This window comes from Lynx rufus, unplaced genomic scaffold, assembly GCF_022079265.1.
Source record: "Lynx rufus isolate CCGP_SWC_20201006 ecotype Redwood Valley unplaced genomic scaffold, mLynRuf1.p SCAF_5, whole genome shotgun sequence".
NCBI lineage: Eukaryota > Metazoa > Chordata > Mammalia > Carnivora > Felidae > Lynx > Lynx rufus.
In genome coordinates this window covers 153560169-153577154 of record NW_025814867.1, presented here as the reverse complement: position 1 = coordinate 153577154, position 16986 = coordinate 153560169, and the positions used below count along the sequence as shown (strand labels likewise).

The following is a 16986-nucleotide window of genomic DNA, read 5'->3' as shown; positions in this document are numbered from 1 at the left end:
GGAGCTGGCCAGAGAGAGGGGCCAGGCCTAGCCGGAGCGGGGGTTGTGTTGGGCAACGTGGGCCAGAGCGCCTGGTCGGAAGCCCCATCGCTGTGACTAAATGCCCGGCTCTTCCAGTTCCAGGTCCTCCTGCGGGAGTGAAGGCAGCGGCGGCCTCAGCCTCCATGGTCTTTGTGTCCTGGCTTCCCCCTCTCAAGCTGAACGGCATCATCCGAAAGTACACTGTATTCTGCTCCCACCCCTATCCCACAGTAAGTTGGTAAATAACCAAGTGCCTTTCAAGCACCTTCCAGAAAACGAGCTGCGAGTGCTCCTTTGGGACACGTTCATTCCTTTGTTTCCCACCTACTTGGGTCTTTCCAGTGGTTTTATTCCCCGCCCCCCCCACCCCCCGCTGTTGTCTCTACCACAAAGCAACATCCTCATTTACACCTCACTTGAAAATACACATCTGAATCATTATAAGGGACACAGTCATCTAGAAGTATTGTTTAGTTGGTGACTTCCCACAACACCGCCAGCCGGCTTCCCAAAATCAAAACCCAGAGGTCTGAATTGTGCCTTAATTGGTAGTCAGTGGACAACGCTTATTGATTTTGCTCTTGGACGCGTCATTCTGTGCCCGCCAGGCCCTCCCTGCCTCCCCCCCTTCCCTCTGACCTCCCTCCTGTGCCCCCACCTCCCGCCCCATCTTCCTGCCAGGTCCCGTCCCCCACTAAGAGAAGCAGGCAAGCCGCTGTCGGGCCAGAAACGAGGGCCTGTGCTGAGGATCTGTGACCCGACGATCGCATAGCCCACCTCATTCACTGAGACAGAGTTAAAAGAGTTAGTGTAATTAATACTTCAGCGTGCTATATTTATTATCATTAATATTATTACTACCGGGTCATAATTATAGAGCTAAACTGTTTCTTAGACCAGCTACAAAAGCATGTCGAAAAGGGAAATTTTAGAGGAAAGAAAGCCAGAGTAGGACCACAAAATTCATGCTATGTTCACAGGAATATTTACGGCATTTTCTGGGGTTGGCACCACGTGACCTGTCTTTCTGTCCTCCTGCTGGGGTATAGAAGGAGACCTGTATCGTCAGTCAGTGTTTGTGGAGTGAATACACGGATTAATTTTGGTTTTTATTGTGATAAAATACCGTAACGCAGAATTTGCCATCTGAATCACTTCTAAGTGTCCAGGTCAGTGGCATTAGGTATATTCACATGGTTGTGAACCATGATCCTCCCCTAGAACGTCTCTGTCTCCCCAAAGTGAATCTCTGTCCCCGTGAAACACTGACTCCCCGTTCCCAACTCCTTCCAGCCCTGTCACCTCCTTCATCTGTTTGCTGTAGGACTCACATTTGCTGTTCTGATTCCACCAAGCTAGGAAAAGAGTTCAGGGTACCCAGAACACCCTCAATCTGCTCTTTATCTCTAAACTAAAACCTCAGCCTGGCTTACTTGACATTAGTCCTGATGGACCGATGCTTGGATGAGATAGCCCCACAGGTGGCCGCTTTGGGCCATGTTAGTCTTTGTCCCCCCAGCCTGTGGATTTCACACAATAAAATAGGAAGAGTTACAAATCCTAAAAACATGAGCCAACTGTCTATAAGAAAGAGTAGAAAAGATTTGCCCAAGGATTCCCACCATCTCTCCACTTACGCCACAATAGGATTCAACCACCCAGTACCTTCCCAACAAGACCCTTCCGAAAACAACAATCGTAAGATCGAACTAACCAGAAAAGATGGGAATTAACAGCCAAATTTCTCACCTCCTTCATGTCTGACTGCCACTCACCGGGTGTCTCTGTGCTGCCTTTGACTCTATTATAAAGCACCGTAGATCTAGAAGTATGATCGTTACAACGCACTGTGGTCTTCTGGGTAGCGTCATGTAAGTTTGGCAAAGAGGGTCCAGAATCCCAGGCTGTGTGCAGTAAAGTGGAGGGAACCAGAATCAGGCCGAGTCCATCTCTAGAGACAAATGGCTGCTTATGCACGTCAAACATCGTTTAAGACCCCAGGGCCTAGTTTTTTCTTTAATAGACTTTATTTTTAAAGCAATTTTAGGGTGACAGAAAAACCAAGTGGGAGGTACAGACATTTTCCCCTAGGAGACCTATTTTTAAAATAAAATAATACCATTATAAGTGAAGACCAGAGAGAACTAATACATTTCTCTTAGGAAGGAAACATTGGAAAATCTCACCCATTGCTTTGTGGGGCTTTCTTTCACATGGAATTAGTAAGAGAGTACAAATTGCTGGAAAGAAGGGTATTTGTTCCATCTTGGGTTTCTGGAATTTGACTCTAAGTTAGAAGAAGGGATGGGATGACGTTTTGTGAGGCTTTCACATTTCCGCCCATGTGTCAGAATGAACACCAGAGGGCAGTGCTAGCTGCGTATGATATTCTTGCTCGGCTGAGTATTTCTTTTCTTTGAAATGATTTCACAGTGGAATGTAGAACATGGCAGGATAAATGAGGACACAGCACAGCCTGTAATTTAATCTTCTTTAGAGGAGTCCCTCGGCTGACTTGCTCGCTGATGTAAATTTCCTCTTAAGACCCCCAGTGAATGGACCTTGTTACAAGACCCACGCTCTTCTCTCTAATGGGTAAAGCCCATTGTCTAAGAATAGACGCTGGTTTCACTGCGTTCTCTTGGGTTAGCCTAGTAAAAGGTGTTGGGATTTAAAACTTTGTGTGGCCAGATAAGAAAGTGTAAATGGATCTAAAGTCTGGTGGCGCTAGGTAAACGCAGAGTCTCCCCGTGCCGGACCAGCAGATGCACGGAGACATTAACCGCCCCAGGCAGAGATTCGAGCAGCAAAATCTCAAAGTTCATTTGCTTCAAGGAACTCAGGCATATAATTTGGGGGGCGTGACTCTGAATTTTCATAGATGACAGTTTGAAGGATCAATTCACACACTACCTTGTAAGGTCCCAGGGAGAGAGTCTCGAGGCTGGATCTCCCCTCTGGCCCTCCTCCCCTCATGAAAGCAGCCTGTGGGGAGTGCCCTAGATTAACCAAGGACAAGGATAGAGAAAGTGTCTCTTCTACAGCGCTGAGCCGATTGAGATGGGACTTAGAAACGTGAAATCAGACAGCATGAACCTCTCAGCAATGAAGAACAAAATCAGAAGGCTTGAAACGATCATATCAGTGAGCTGTGACTCACCTCAATTATTCCAGTTTCAAACGATAAGGTGATCCAGCCCCTGCACAGGATAGGTGTTCCGTCGACGTTGCCGAATGAGCAACTAAGAATGTTCCAGTACCCTTCTTCTCCAGAAGACAGCTTTCAGCAACAAAACTCCCCACAGTGTAGCCCGCGACTTAGAAGTAAGCAAGTCTTCAGAGACACCAGGGAAGTAACCTTCGCCAGGTCTGGGCAGCTTCCAAACCAAAACAGCAGGTGTGGGTTTTCCTTGGACCCGCCCCCCAGGACTGCATTTAATAAATCATGGGGCTGAGGACAAGAGAGAGTGGCTTTAGGAAGCCAGAATTGTTGAGGAATCTCAGGTCAAACCACGGTGCCGTGATGGAATTGTCAAGCGGGGTCAACTTGACCATCTGTATTATAATGCTGTCCATCTCACTGGCCACTGCTCCTGTCTCAGAAGTCACCGTGCACCCTCTGGGTGTACAAGGCTATTATTCCCTTTTGGGGAGGTGGCACTCTTCCCATTTCAGGCTGCCACGTAACATGCCATTATTATACAGCTATCTGTGTTTAAATTCTGACTTAACTTCCCTTCTCTTTTTAGACTTTCTCTTCTCTTGGGCTCCCTCTCCCTTGACAGCCACCCTTCAATGTAGGCATTTCTCAATACTCTTCCTTTATCCTCTTTTCCTATTCTTTATTGTCCCCATGAATCACTGAATCTTATATACTTTTTAAAGTATATTTATTTATTTTGAGAAAGAGAGAGAGCACAGGGACGGGGCAGAGAGAGAGGGAGAGAGAGAATCCCAAGCAGGCTCTGGGTTGTCAGTGCAGAGCACAATGTGGGGCTCAAACCTATGAACCGTGAGATCATGACCTGAGCCAAAATCAAGAGTTGGATGCTTAACCAGGTGCCTTTGAATCTGTTTTTATAATTTAACTATCATCTGAAGTTACAGAGATCAAAAATGTTTCTCTCCAACCCCGACTGACCATCTTAGAGGACCAGGCAACCCCATATTTCCAAATTCCTTCCATCCGTGTCTTCACGGAGACCCCACCGCATCCAACGTGTTCTGAATCAAATTCATTCTCGTCCCCCTTCTCTTCCTGTTTCCCAGCTAAGCCACTGATCTAACAGTACCCTTTGTCCTCTGACCAGAGTCCTAAAACCTCAGGGATTTACACCAACAGTTTTATCTTTCTTCCACATTCACGTCTGTTGTGAGTTGTAGTAGCTCTGGTCCATATTATCCGTACTCTGGGAAGCACCCATGCAGGTTTTATGGCAGAGGGAATACATCTCTGGAAGGTCTGGCATAGGCATAACGTGGCCTCCCCCAACCACAAGGGGGCCAGGAAGCACAATCCTAACAAGTACCCAGAAGACAGGAAAACCAGGGCAGCTGGGAGAACAGCTCCAATGGCGACCGTGGGACCGCGGTGATAAAGGATAGTGTCTGCCTTTCTTTGAGGAGTTCCTGGTTCTAGGGAAGTCAGAAAATGCCAGGGATTGTCACTGTCCTTGTGACGTGGCAAAGGACACGACTGTGACCTGCAGAGCACAGGACACTGTGGCAGAAGCCACAGGCAAGGGGGTGTTTCTCAAACAGTGGGGTCAGAGACAGCTTCTTGGGATGCACCTGTAGCCCTGGCTTGTAGGCAGGGAAGAGCTCTACCTTATGAAAAGGTATTATGACCAGAGGAAATAGCATCTGCGAGGTGACATTGTGTCATGAGAAGTCTCTCCCTGCAGTATCTTTTAATCTTCTCCCTTCTTTTCATGCCCACTTGGGGAAACAAACCAGGTCAGAAGTCCTTCCACTGCCAGGCTCAAGGGCCTATCCATTGTCCACATTGCTGCCATAATCATTCTTTCCCATTCTGTATCTGACCGTGTCACTCCCTTGGGCAAATTCTTGGATGACTTCTCCCTTTTTACCTAAAACAAAACTCAAAATCCTCAAGATGACCTGAACAGATTTCCATAATCCAGCTCTAACTCCTGTCCAGTGTCCTATCTCCTATTCCGTTAACCTATCCATCTATTCCTAAGCTGTTGCATCGTGTGTGTGTGTGTGTGTGTGTGTGTGTGTGTGTCCTCCTCCCACTAAAAGTCTTTATTCTTAAGGCTCAACTTAAATGCTTTATTATTTATTCCACCATTTTTGAGCATTTTCTATATTCTAGCCACTGTCTGCTAAACACGTTATGCCTATGGTTTCCAAGCTCATTCTTTCATGACTCACAATAGGAAATGCATCTTATAATCACAACCCAGTACACACACAACAAAAGCTTCATAAACAAAACTTACACTTGCCACACAGGAGGCGCTATGATATTTTCCAAACCGTTGGATTTTTTTTTCTCTTCTGTTTTGCTCTGTAAATGATTGTCATAACTCACAAAATTGCTTCAATGACTCACATCTTAAAAAATCCTGGTTTTCATCAGTTAATTCCAGTGGTTATCATATGCAGGTGGGGTTATGATTACCTCGTTGTAATGGTACTGAAATGGAGAATGTACTGTCTGCCAGGACCATGCGGTTAGCAAGGTAAAGACAGGGTCTGCAACCCACAGGTGTCTGAGCTTAGAGTCCAGGCCCTTCACGGTGACAGCCTATGGCCTTCCCTGGGAAGCATGCTCCGTCTCACCTCGGAGGTCCCCAGCATTGATTTCCAACCTCACTTTGGTGTAACCACCACAATCCCTTGTGTTATCGTTAGGTGGGGACATCGTTGGGCCCCCAGTTCAAGCACACACCCCACCGTTAGTCACCCTTATTCCTTTAGAAAGCCTGGTATTATGCTGAAATAGCGGATGTTCATAAAATGTTGTGTTGAATTAAGTTGTATGGATTATGGCAGTTAGTCATGCAATAGAAGTTAAACTGTATAATGAAGTTCCTGGTTCATGACGCAGGAAAGCATATCCTCTGCTTGGGGAGGCTTTTCAGTCTCAGCAGGAGTTATATACAGTGCCCATGCTTTTAAATCACTGACATGGAGATCATCCTTCCATAGTTCTGTCTAAAAGACCTGATGGTGGATCTCTTTTCTGTGATGGCAAAGCCAGAAATTTTGGAGCAGCCAAAAGTTGACTAAGAGTGCATGGGTTTCTTCCATTTACACATGTGCGATGAATTACTTGTGCATTACCGAATAAGTGATAGTGATCAAGTCAGCTTAAGAAAGCACTTTTGCAGATAGATCATTGGTACAGCAGATGGGGTGACAGCAGAGAAGAGACCAGGCAAAATTGTAGTGAGTGGAGGTGACTTTGTTCAAAAGAGCCTGGGAACTATAAGGACCCTGTAATGCCAGTTTGGCTAACCGGACAAAGCCCCGATTCTACATAGGAACATGGAGACACCAGCTCCTTATAAGCATCTGGGTGTCAACTTTAATGCACTGGCAAAATAATTATTTTTATATTTGAAAGGCCCAAAAGTAAAATATCTTCTGTTTGGAAGACTTTTTTAAAAAGTAGCCAACAGTGGAAGATATAATGGTGGTTACAGGCATCTCAGTCAAGTGCAGAAGAAACCACCAGAACTGACTTGCATAAAGCAAGTAGCATTAATATGCTGTTCCCACCATGCAGGCTCCCCACCCTGGTCTGTCCCTTTAGGATGGTCTTCATTGATCCATTATCTTCTGTTAGAGGTGAAAATACTGAAATAAAATGAAAATCAGGGCAAAACGTCTCATACATAAGAACAAAGACAAACCTGAAGTCGATCCAGCCAACTACTGATTCTGAACGTAATCCAGATCATTTTCTCTGCCCCTAAACAGAAAGATTTGATGTGGCCTCGGAGTGTCCAGTAATGCAAAGAGCTGCCTATTTTGTTTATCTTGCTTTGGGAGAGGTTTCTTTAAATCACTGCTGTGAACATACTATCTACAAAATCAGAACATTCGAGTCTTTTTTTTTTTTAATAGTTAGATATTAGGGCTTTTTAAAGCACCATACTTCTTTGATAGAATTAGTTTTTCATTAAAAAGTTAATTGAAATTTTTTAAGTGGAATTCTTTTTATATCCGTGAGATACGCTGAATAATTTGATCTGAGCGGCCTGTGAATCCATAGTCATTCTCTACACAGTTTTTCTTGATTGCATTCAAATCATTTCTAGGTCATTAGTCAACTTAATGCAACAGGCATTTCCTCAGCCCATTCCACTTTGTGGTCTGTGAGCCCTGATTTTGCAACACTGGGATCTAGGGTGTCCGGGGCATCCATAAAGGGAGGGCCACTGCAAGGCCACCCTCAAAGAACCTGAACTCCATCCAAGACCACAAGGGTGCACCAAGACTGTGCAAGACCACAATCCAAAGTGGGATAAAGATAAGGACCATGCATGACCTATAAACAAAGGGCAGATGTGCCTTGTTGAGGGGATGTGAGAAGGCTCACAAGACTTTGCAAGCCACCCATCGAGCTAAATAGTGTGAGGGATTTGGAAATGAATCCAGCAATTATTGGTTAAGCATCCAGTTTGATAGAATTTGCTAAAGAGCGTTTGAAGTAATTCATTGTGGCTAATTTCATCTTATTTACTGGTTAAAAAGTGTCTTAAATATGAGGGAAATTATTGCACCAAAACCACAAGGCAAAAAGAATTCTGTAGTGAAAGCAGCGGGCTCTTCACGGGTGACACTGGAGCACAGGGAGAAAACCGAGCTTCCAGCAACCTCTACATTCTTTGGAGGAGTATACTGTTGGGTCCCTCAGAAATCTACGACTCCATCCACCAGACCCGAAGCAATAATAAGAAAGGAATAACACATGAACATGAGCTGCCTGGCTTGAGGATTGCGACGTTTATATCATGAGCTATGTTTTCCACTCTTGGTACAATTTTAGGGAAGCCAGCATGTCTGAGGCTTTATAAAAACAAACAAAGAAACAAAAAAGCTTTGCCATGAATATTTTTTTAAATCAAACACATGCAGTTTTTTATTTATTTTCCTAGGTATTTTGCAAATATGAATCATGTCCTTCGCTACAACTGGAGTAGTTTTGGCAAGGGAATTCAAATGATTTTTATTTCTAGATTTTAGCAAGAACTTACCAGAATTTTACTATGCCTCGTGTAATTAATCCTCCGTTTGCCAACCCATGATCATCTCTTGTTCCCTTGGGGCAGGAACTTACCTCACAGTCTACACACTGGACTTGAACTCAGTAAACGCCTGTGAATTCAAGCACAGCAACTATTTATGAGGTTTCCCCGTTACAGGCATGGGGCTAAGAGCTCTTACGTACCTTTTCTTTGCAAGACCCAGAGGAGAGATCTGTAGTCCAGTGAGTTTACATGGCTGTCCCCAGGTGTCCTATTCCTCTGGCCATCCCTTATCAGCCCAGTTATAGTGATCCATTCAAGATTAATTTGCATCGTAGGCATAATCAAATCTTCTAGAGTGGCTAATATCTCTGTCTTAACTTTGAAGATGAGACGACAGAGTTATAGATCTGCCAGCAGGAAATTAAATATTTAGAGATTTAAATATTTAAATACTGAGAAAAGTGTCTCTCTTCCTCCTCCCCACCAGTTTCTCCTTCTGCCACTTTTGATTCATTAATCCTAAGAACCTACATTTGGGGGGTGCTTTTCCTTGACTGTAATTTTTCTGTCTCGCTGCCCTTCAGAGAGAAGCCTTTCTATTCCCTCCACACTCTCAATGCTTCAAAGTCTCTGATGCATCATTGCAGCTGGAGTGTTCGGAGAAATCTGGAAAGAAAACGGAACCCTTCTCACTGACCATTCCCAGAGTGTGGGAGGGAGTGACACATGATGGAATGCACATGGAAATTAGCAAGTCAGCTCAAATGTGGTTAGATCATTGTGTTGAGAAATCTAGTGTCCAATAAAAAGACAGTTGATGGAAGGTAAATATAATCAGTTACTTTATCTCATATAGAATATTGAGGAAAATGTTTCATAAGGAAGCAATATTCATCCCCCCTCTTTCTCAGCACCTGTATTTTTAACTGAGCATCAAAGGGAAGGCTTTGAACAAACAGATTTGCTTCACTACCCTGAGTGGACGTCTGATTATCTTTTTTCCCATTTGGCTCTTTTTCTCTTACCTGTTGCCACCTCTTGGACTTGTTAACGTTGGTTGAATTATACGCACCATCTACGGATAAACGATTATGGAATTTGCAGTACACCCCTCTGTAGAAGGCATCTTACACTCCTGGAGGCAGCCAGTCTTGCTGTCTCCTTGAAGGGCCTACATGGAAGCATCCCTAACCCACCATGATGGAAGTGACAGCCAGCCCCAGGAACCTGCTCTCCTGCTGGGAGCAAGACTAGCCTTTGCCACCCTACATAGCCTTTGGCCTGATTGGTGATTCACCTATCTCTGTGTTCTCCAAACTCCAAGCTCTCTGAGTGGTTTGCTTGGAGCTCCTAACCTCCTGGAACCGCTAGGTGGGCATGGACACGGACTTCTGTCAATGAGAAGGGCACCTGTTGGGATGAGCACCGGGTGTTGTATGGAAACCAATTTGGCAATAAATTTCATGTTAAAAAAAAGAATATCCTATTCTTGACTTAGCCTCTCATGGGGCCCAGAGATGGATGATGGACAGGTCATCAGAATCAGAAAGCCCTGCCTGATTGATCTCACGTCTCTTGTTAGGAAGGAAGGTACCAGCATCTTTGAGACGATTCTCACTTGTGAAGCTCATTGCTAAAACTTTAAGACAACAGGAAAAGTCGCATTTAATATCCAGTTACACATATTATGAAGAAAACAAATCAACTCTTCTATTGTTTAAATTGCTCATTTGGCAACCTTCTGTTTTGAGAGACAAAAAAAATTGTGCCTAATTATGGCAGCCATAGGGAAATAGGCTGGTATCAGAGGGAGATCACACCAGTGCAACTAAATTTCCCGAATAACCAATGGAAACCCCTGAACAGCCCGACTCTTATTTCTCACCCTCATCTATAGAGAAATTTCATTCCAGCGGGAAGAATTTTCTATAAACAAACCTTTTTACTTTGGCTTTGGATGATCTATCATATAAATAGTGAAACAAATATTATTGCATAAGAAATTGTATTTTTATCATTGATTTTATCCATGCCTTGTGTTGCAGATAAAAATTCAATAAAATGCCTAGTTTGGAGGTAGTCAAGAGCAAATTGTACCTTCTAGACAGGATGCTTATTGAGTTTTAACTAAAAGCTATGCGCCCTTCACAGAAAACCCTTATTTTGTAAATATATTTTAATGCTCTGTTGATGCTTAATGTTCAGTAGGAGCGATTGTTATAATTTGCACATCATTAAGCTTTGTAAAATTAATTTGGCAACAACATAGCCTTGGAACATTACAGAATACAAATACACACAGTCTTGGGATTGTCTCGTCGAATTGCTAGGAAACAAGCCAAATTCCCCCTGAAATTCTAGAAGGATTTTATTTCCCCGTGATCTTCTGAACACAAGACAGGACTGGTGTGTGTGAGAGGGGTGGGGTGGCAACGGGGGCAGGTAGGGTAACGATAGTGCATGCACATGAACCTATGGGCACACCTGAAGAACTTCTCCAAGAGCCCTATCGTCTCCCTTTAATCATCTGACACTGTGTATATACAGAAGTCAAATACTGGACAATGGGAAATTCTCTGGCTTTATTTCTTATTGAGTGAGCATGAGATCTCTGACAATGAACAGGTATAGTTAACATTTGCACCCCTTGGTTAATTATAGAGCTGGGATTGCAGTTCACACAGCCTAATGACCTACAGCTTACAGGGATAAAAGTAAACCCTTCCCGTGTCTGGTTGCTTGTAAATGGCAGTCCTGGACTTGGGCCAGAGGCACTGAGCTTGAACCTCTGCTCACCATTTCTGCCACTCTGACCTTAGTGAGGCACTTACTTTGTCTGTACCTTAGTTTCCTTGCCTAGGTCTCACTTTTATATCAAAATACCACACTGGGTGGCTTCAATAATAGATCTTTATTTCTCATAGTTCAGGAGGCTGGGAAGTCCCAAGATCGAGGCACCCTCAGATTCAGTGTCTGGTGCAGGACTTTTTCCTGAGTTTTCATTGTATTCTCACATGGCAAACACACACACACACACACACACACACACACACACACGGAAGAGAGAGATAGAGAAAGAGATCTCTTGTTTCTTCATCCCCTTATAAGAGCACAAATCCCGCCCATGAGGGTTCCACTCTCATGACCTAATTACCTACCAATGGCCCCACCTCCTAATATCACATTGGGGTGTTAGGATTTCAACATACGCATTGGAGGGGACACAAACATTCAGTCAATTCTGCCCCTGGCCCCAAAAAGCCCGTGTCCATGTCAAGTGCAAAATACATTCGTTCCATCCTAGTAGCTCCCCAAGTCTTAACTCATTGCAACATCTACTCTAAAGTCCAAAGTCTCATCTACATACTGGCTGAATCAGGTATGGGTAAGACTCCAGGTACATTCATCTGGAGACAAAATCCACTCCAGCTATGAACCTGTGAGACCAGGCAAGTTACGTGCTTCTAAAATACAATGGGATATGCATTGGGTAGACATTCCCGTTCCAAAAGAAAGAAATAGGAAAGAAGGAAGGACTGATGGCCCCCAAGTAAGTCTAAAACTTAGCAGATCCCGCTGGATCTTCAGAAACAAGAATAATCCTCTTTGGTTCAATGCTCTACCAGTGACACCTCTGGGATTGCAATCTCTCCCCGACTTGTCAGGAGGGTTCTGCCCATGCTGTGGCTCTATGCAGAGGCTCTGTCCATGTTGCAGTTCTGCAAGGCTCTGCCAGGCAAGGCTCTCCCCCACTCAGCTCTGGGAGGTCCAGTCCTCATGGCTTTAGGTGGAGGCTGTCTGGCCTGTTGAAACCAAGGCCGTGACCCTGATGATCTCTGAATATCCTTCAGAGCTATTCTTCCCTCTTCTTGAAGAACAGCATGAGTTGAGGGCCACGTAGCTCTATCATCCTGTCCTGTAGAATCTAGAACTCAGCTCTTTTTACTTCTATCCCATCTCAGTCTCCTTAGGTTCAACTGGCAGTGTTCCTGCTGGTGTGGCTGTTTTCAGTCCATAGTTCTCACCCACACCAATCTCCTCACCACAGGGCTGCTAGGCCACACCCTTACTGTTCTCATCCAAACACACTTTCTCCTGTTTTTGCCATACGGATAGGCTGAGAATTTCCCAAATCTTTAAGTTCTGGTTCTTCTTGGCTTCACAATTCTTTCTTCAGTTCATCTCTCTCTTTTTGCATTTTTCCATAAGCAGTCAGGAGGAGCCACACTTACAACAGCTAAGTGTCCAAAATCATCGCTTGCACGTTTGACCTTCCACAAAAACACTAGAACATGAATGTAATTCAGGCAAACTTTTTGTCACCGTATAGCACAGACCATCTTTTCCCATTATCCAGTAACACTTTCCCAATTTCCATCTGAGGCTTCACTAAAATGGCTTTTTTTTTTTTTTAATTTTTTTTTTCAACGTTTATTTATTTTTGGGACAGAGAGAGACAGAGCATGAACGGGGGAGGGGCAGAGAGAGAGGGAGACACAGAATCGGAAGCAGGCTCCAGGCTCTGAGCCATCAGCCCAGAGCCCGACGCGGGGCTCGAACTCACGGACCGCGAGATCGTGACCTGAGCTGAAGTCGGACGCTTAACCAACTGCGCCACCCAGGCGCCCCTAAAATGGCTTTTACCACCCACATTTCTACCCACACCCTGTGTGCCATCATTTATGTGTTCTCTAAGAAGAGGCAGACTCTCTCTCCAGTTCTCCCCTTCTTTGTGAGCTCTCACCAGTGTCATCATTAACAGTCCCTTCACAGGATCTTAGCTTTTTCTAGCATCAGCCTCAAGACTTTTCCCACCTCTGCCCAGTTCAAAGCCACGTCCATGTGTTTCTGTGCTTGCTACAGCAACACCCTACCTCTCAGTACTAATTTTTGTATTTGTCTGCTTGGGCTGCTGGAGCAAAATACCACGCTGGCTGGTTTAAACAACAGACACTTATTTCTCAGAGTTCTGGAGACCAGCCTCCACATCCAAGATCCGAGATCGAGGTCCAGTAGATACAGCGTCCATTGTCTTCCTGGTTTCGAGATGGCTACCTTCTCGCTGTGTCCTCACATGGTAGAGAGAGAAAGCTCTTGGGTCTCTTCCTTTTTTATATAAGAAAGGGTATTAATTATATAATGAGAGCCCCACCCTCATGACCTAATCTGAAGCTGATTAGCCCCAAAGGCCCCACTTCCAAATCCCATTATTTTAGGGATTAGGATGTCGACATATGAATTGTAAGGGAACACACACATTCAGTCCACAGCATTCCTCATCTGAAAAATGGATCTGATATCAGCCTACCTGTCTTATATGGATTCTTTAAGGAAGAGGTGTGACCTCTCTGAGCCTATGCCTCCTTGACATTCCCTGGTTCTTGCTTCATGTATTTTGAAGCTTTGTCATTAAGCTCATAAATGTTTAGGATTGTTATGTCCTCTTGATGAATTGATCCCTTTATTTTTATGACATTACCTTCTTTATCACTGGTAAGATTCTTTACTCATAAATCTATTTTGTCTGATATGAATATAGCCACTCCAGCTTCCTTTTGATTAGTATTAGCACGGTATCGTTTTTCTGTCCTTTTACTTCTAACATACTTGTGTTTTTATATTTGAAAAAGATTTATTGTAGGCAGCATAGAGTTGTGTATTGCTTTTATATCCATTCTTACAATCTCTGCATTAATTAGGATTTTAGATCATTTATACTTAATAGATTATTGATCTATTGATATAGATTTAAATCTATAATCTTACTACTTGGGTTTTTTATTGTCATATGTTTCTTTTCTGCTTTTTGGGGTTTTTTTTTTAATTAACTGAGTATTTTCTATCACTTCATTTTATTTATTTGGTTGCATTGTTTTACTATTTATTTTGTAATTTCAGTGATTTTTTAGGATTAAAAAGCAGATATATTTAACTTATCACTTTATACTTTCAACTGATGTTATACACTGCACATAGAGTACAAGGACCTTATAATAGTATACCTCCACTTTTTCTTCTTAATATTTGTGCAACTGTTGTCATACATTTTACTTTTACATGTGTTATAAACCCCACACTGTGTCATTATTACCTTTTGATTATCAATTATTTTTAGTGAGATTTAAAGAATAAGAAAAAATCATATATTTACCTTTGTAGTTACTGCTTCTGGTACTCTACATTCCTTTGTGTACATTTAATTTCTCTCTGGTATCATTTTCCTTCCGACTGAAAGACTTTCTTTAACATTTCTTGTAGTGTGGATCTGCCGATGGTTAATTCTTTCAGCTTTTTACATTTTGAAAAGTCTTTATTTCTTTTTAGTTTTGAAATATATGGTTTTTTTTTTGAGTATAGAGTTCTAGGTTGACTTTTTTTCTTTTAGTGCTTTAAAAATGTTGTTCTACTGTCTTCTTACTTCATGTCTTAATCAGCTCAGGCTACTGTAACAAAAATACCATAGATCAGGTGGCTTATAAATAACAGAAATTTATTTCTCACCGTTCTGGAGGCTGAATATCTAAGATCATGGTGCCATCATGGTGGGGTCATGGTGAGGGACCTCTACTGGATTGCAGATTTGTCATTGTGTCCCCACATGGTGGAAGAGGGCAAGGGAGCTCTCTGGGGTCTCTTTTATAAGAGCACTCACTAATCCCATGATCTAATCACCTCCCAAAGGCCCCCGCCTCCTACTGTCATCACCTTGGGGGATTAGGTTTCAATGTACAAATTTTAGGAAGACATTCAAAAGCACTTGGATTATTTTTGACAAGAAATGTTCTGACATCATTGTTTTTGTTCCTCCACACATAATGTGACCCTTCTCTGACTACTTTTAAGATCTCCTATCACTGGTTTTGAGCAGTTTGGTTATGATATGCCTTGATGTGGTTTCCTTCATATTTCTGTGGCTGAGGTTCATTGAGATTCTTGGCTGCCTGTGTTTATGGTTTTCACCAGATTTGGAAAAATTTCATGGAACATTTTTCTGTCATGCCTCCCTTTCCTCCTTTAGTGATTCCAGCTACATGTATGTTAGACTGCTTGATGCTGTTCCATAGCCCACTAAAGCTTTGTTAAGTTTTGTACTCTGTTTTCTCTCCATGTTTCATATATTAATATGTCTTCATGTTCATTGACCTTTTTTTTCTCTCTGCAGATCTAATCTGCTATTAATCTAATCCAGTGTATTTTTCATTTCACATATTGTAATTGCATCTCAAGCTTTGACTTGGGTCTTTTTATATCATTCATGAATCTATTTAAATTCTTGAATATCTATGGTCATAACACAACTATAACTGTTACAATGCCCATTTCTGCTGAATTTAATATCTAGGTCAATTATGGGTCAATTAGGATTGATTGAATTACATTTTCTTTATGAAAGAAATGTTTCTCTGGTTTTTTCCATTCCTGAATTTTTTTTTCTAACAGCTTTTTTGAGATATAAGTCACATATAAAAAGATTCATGCTTTTAAAGTGTTCCAATCAGTGGCTCTTTGCATATTCACAGAGTTACACAACCCCGACTATTATCTAATGTTAGAACATTTATCATCATCCCAGAAAGGAACCCTATATCCTACAGCAGTCATTCCCCATTCTGTCCCAACTCTACTCTGCCCCTGACAGCTGCTAGTGTACTTTCTGTCTCTCTGGATTTGACTATTCTGGAAATTTTGTAAAAAGGGAATCATAAGTATGTAATCTTTTGTGGTTGACTTTTCTCACTTAGTATAGTATTTTCAAGATTTATCCAAGTTAAACACGTATTCGTACTTCATTTCTTTCTATTGTTGAATAATACTTCGTTGTGTGGATACAACACATTTTGTTTATGCGTCCATTCACCAGTCGATGGATATTTGGGCTGTTCATATCTGGAAAAATTTTACGGGATGTCAAACATTACAAAATTCACCTTGTCTTGTACTGGATATTTTCACTGCTATAAATATTCTGACTTTCGTTCTGGGATGCAGTTAAGTTAGTTAGTGACAATATCATCTATATGAATTTTGCTTTTAATATTTGTTAGGCAGTACCAGTGTGGTGTTCAGTCTAGACCTAATTATTCCCCACCACCAAGGTAAGACCCTTATGCGTTGCATCCAATGCCCTGTGAATCTTGAGGGCTTCTAATCCGGCTGGTGGAACAGGCACTATTCCCAACCCTGTGTGAATGCTGGGCACCTTGACCTCCAATCCATTCAGGGAGTTGTTTCCCTAGTTTCTGGTAGTTTACTCGAATACCTGCACAGATCTGCTTGGCGGCATACCCAGGTGGGACCGTCTTCAGAGTCCCAGAGTGCTCTCTCTGCGTAGCTCTATCCTGTGAACACCAGCCTCTTCTCAGTCTCTCAGGTGCGAATCCTTAACTCAGGGAAGCCGCTGGGCTCCTCCTGGACTCCTTCTCTGCGCCACAGCCTGGAGACTCTCACAAAAACGTAAAAATTCTGCAATCATAGGCTTACTTCATATGTTTTCCACATCTCAGAGAGCTCTGTCCTTCATTACCTTAGGCAATACCTTTGAGACTGTGGTTATACTCTGTGTGTTCTCTGGTTGTTTGGGGTCAGAGGGAAAATCTGTTTTTGTTACTCTATCTCAGCCAAAAACATTTGGGCCATGACCCATCATATAAATGGTTAAATTACTCATTGGTGGCTGCCAAAGCTGCTGCATAGAGAAATGTAAACTCTCTATGTGTATATGTGACATGTCAATATCAAT

General features: G+C 42.8%; 1 protein-coding gene across 1 annotated transcript in view; it reads left to right on the top strand.

The window, feature by feature from the left end:
* DSCAM (DS cell adhesion molecule) overlaps positions 1 to 16986 on the top strand; it is a 628479-nt gene that overhangs the window by 549607 nt on the left and 61886 nt on the right. The window contains exon 20 of the mRNA XM_047100488.1: positions 118 to 251. Coding sequence (XP_046956444.1) covers positions 118 to 251 — 134 coding nt within the window. The remainder of the gene's footprint in view (positions 1 to 117; positions 252 to 16986) is intronic.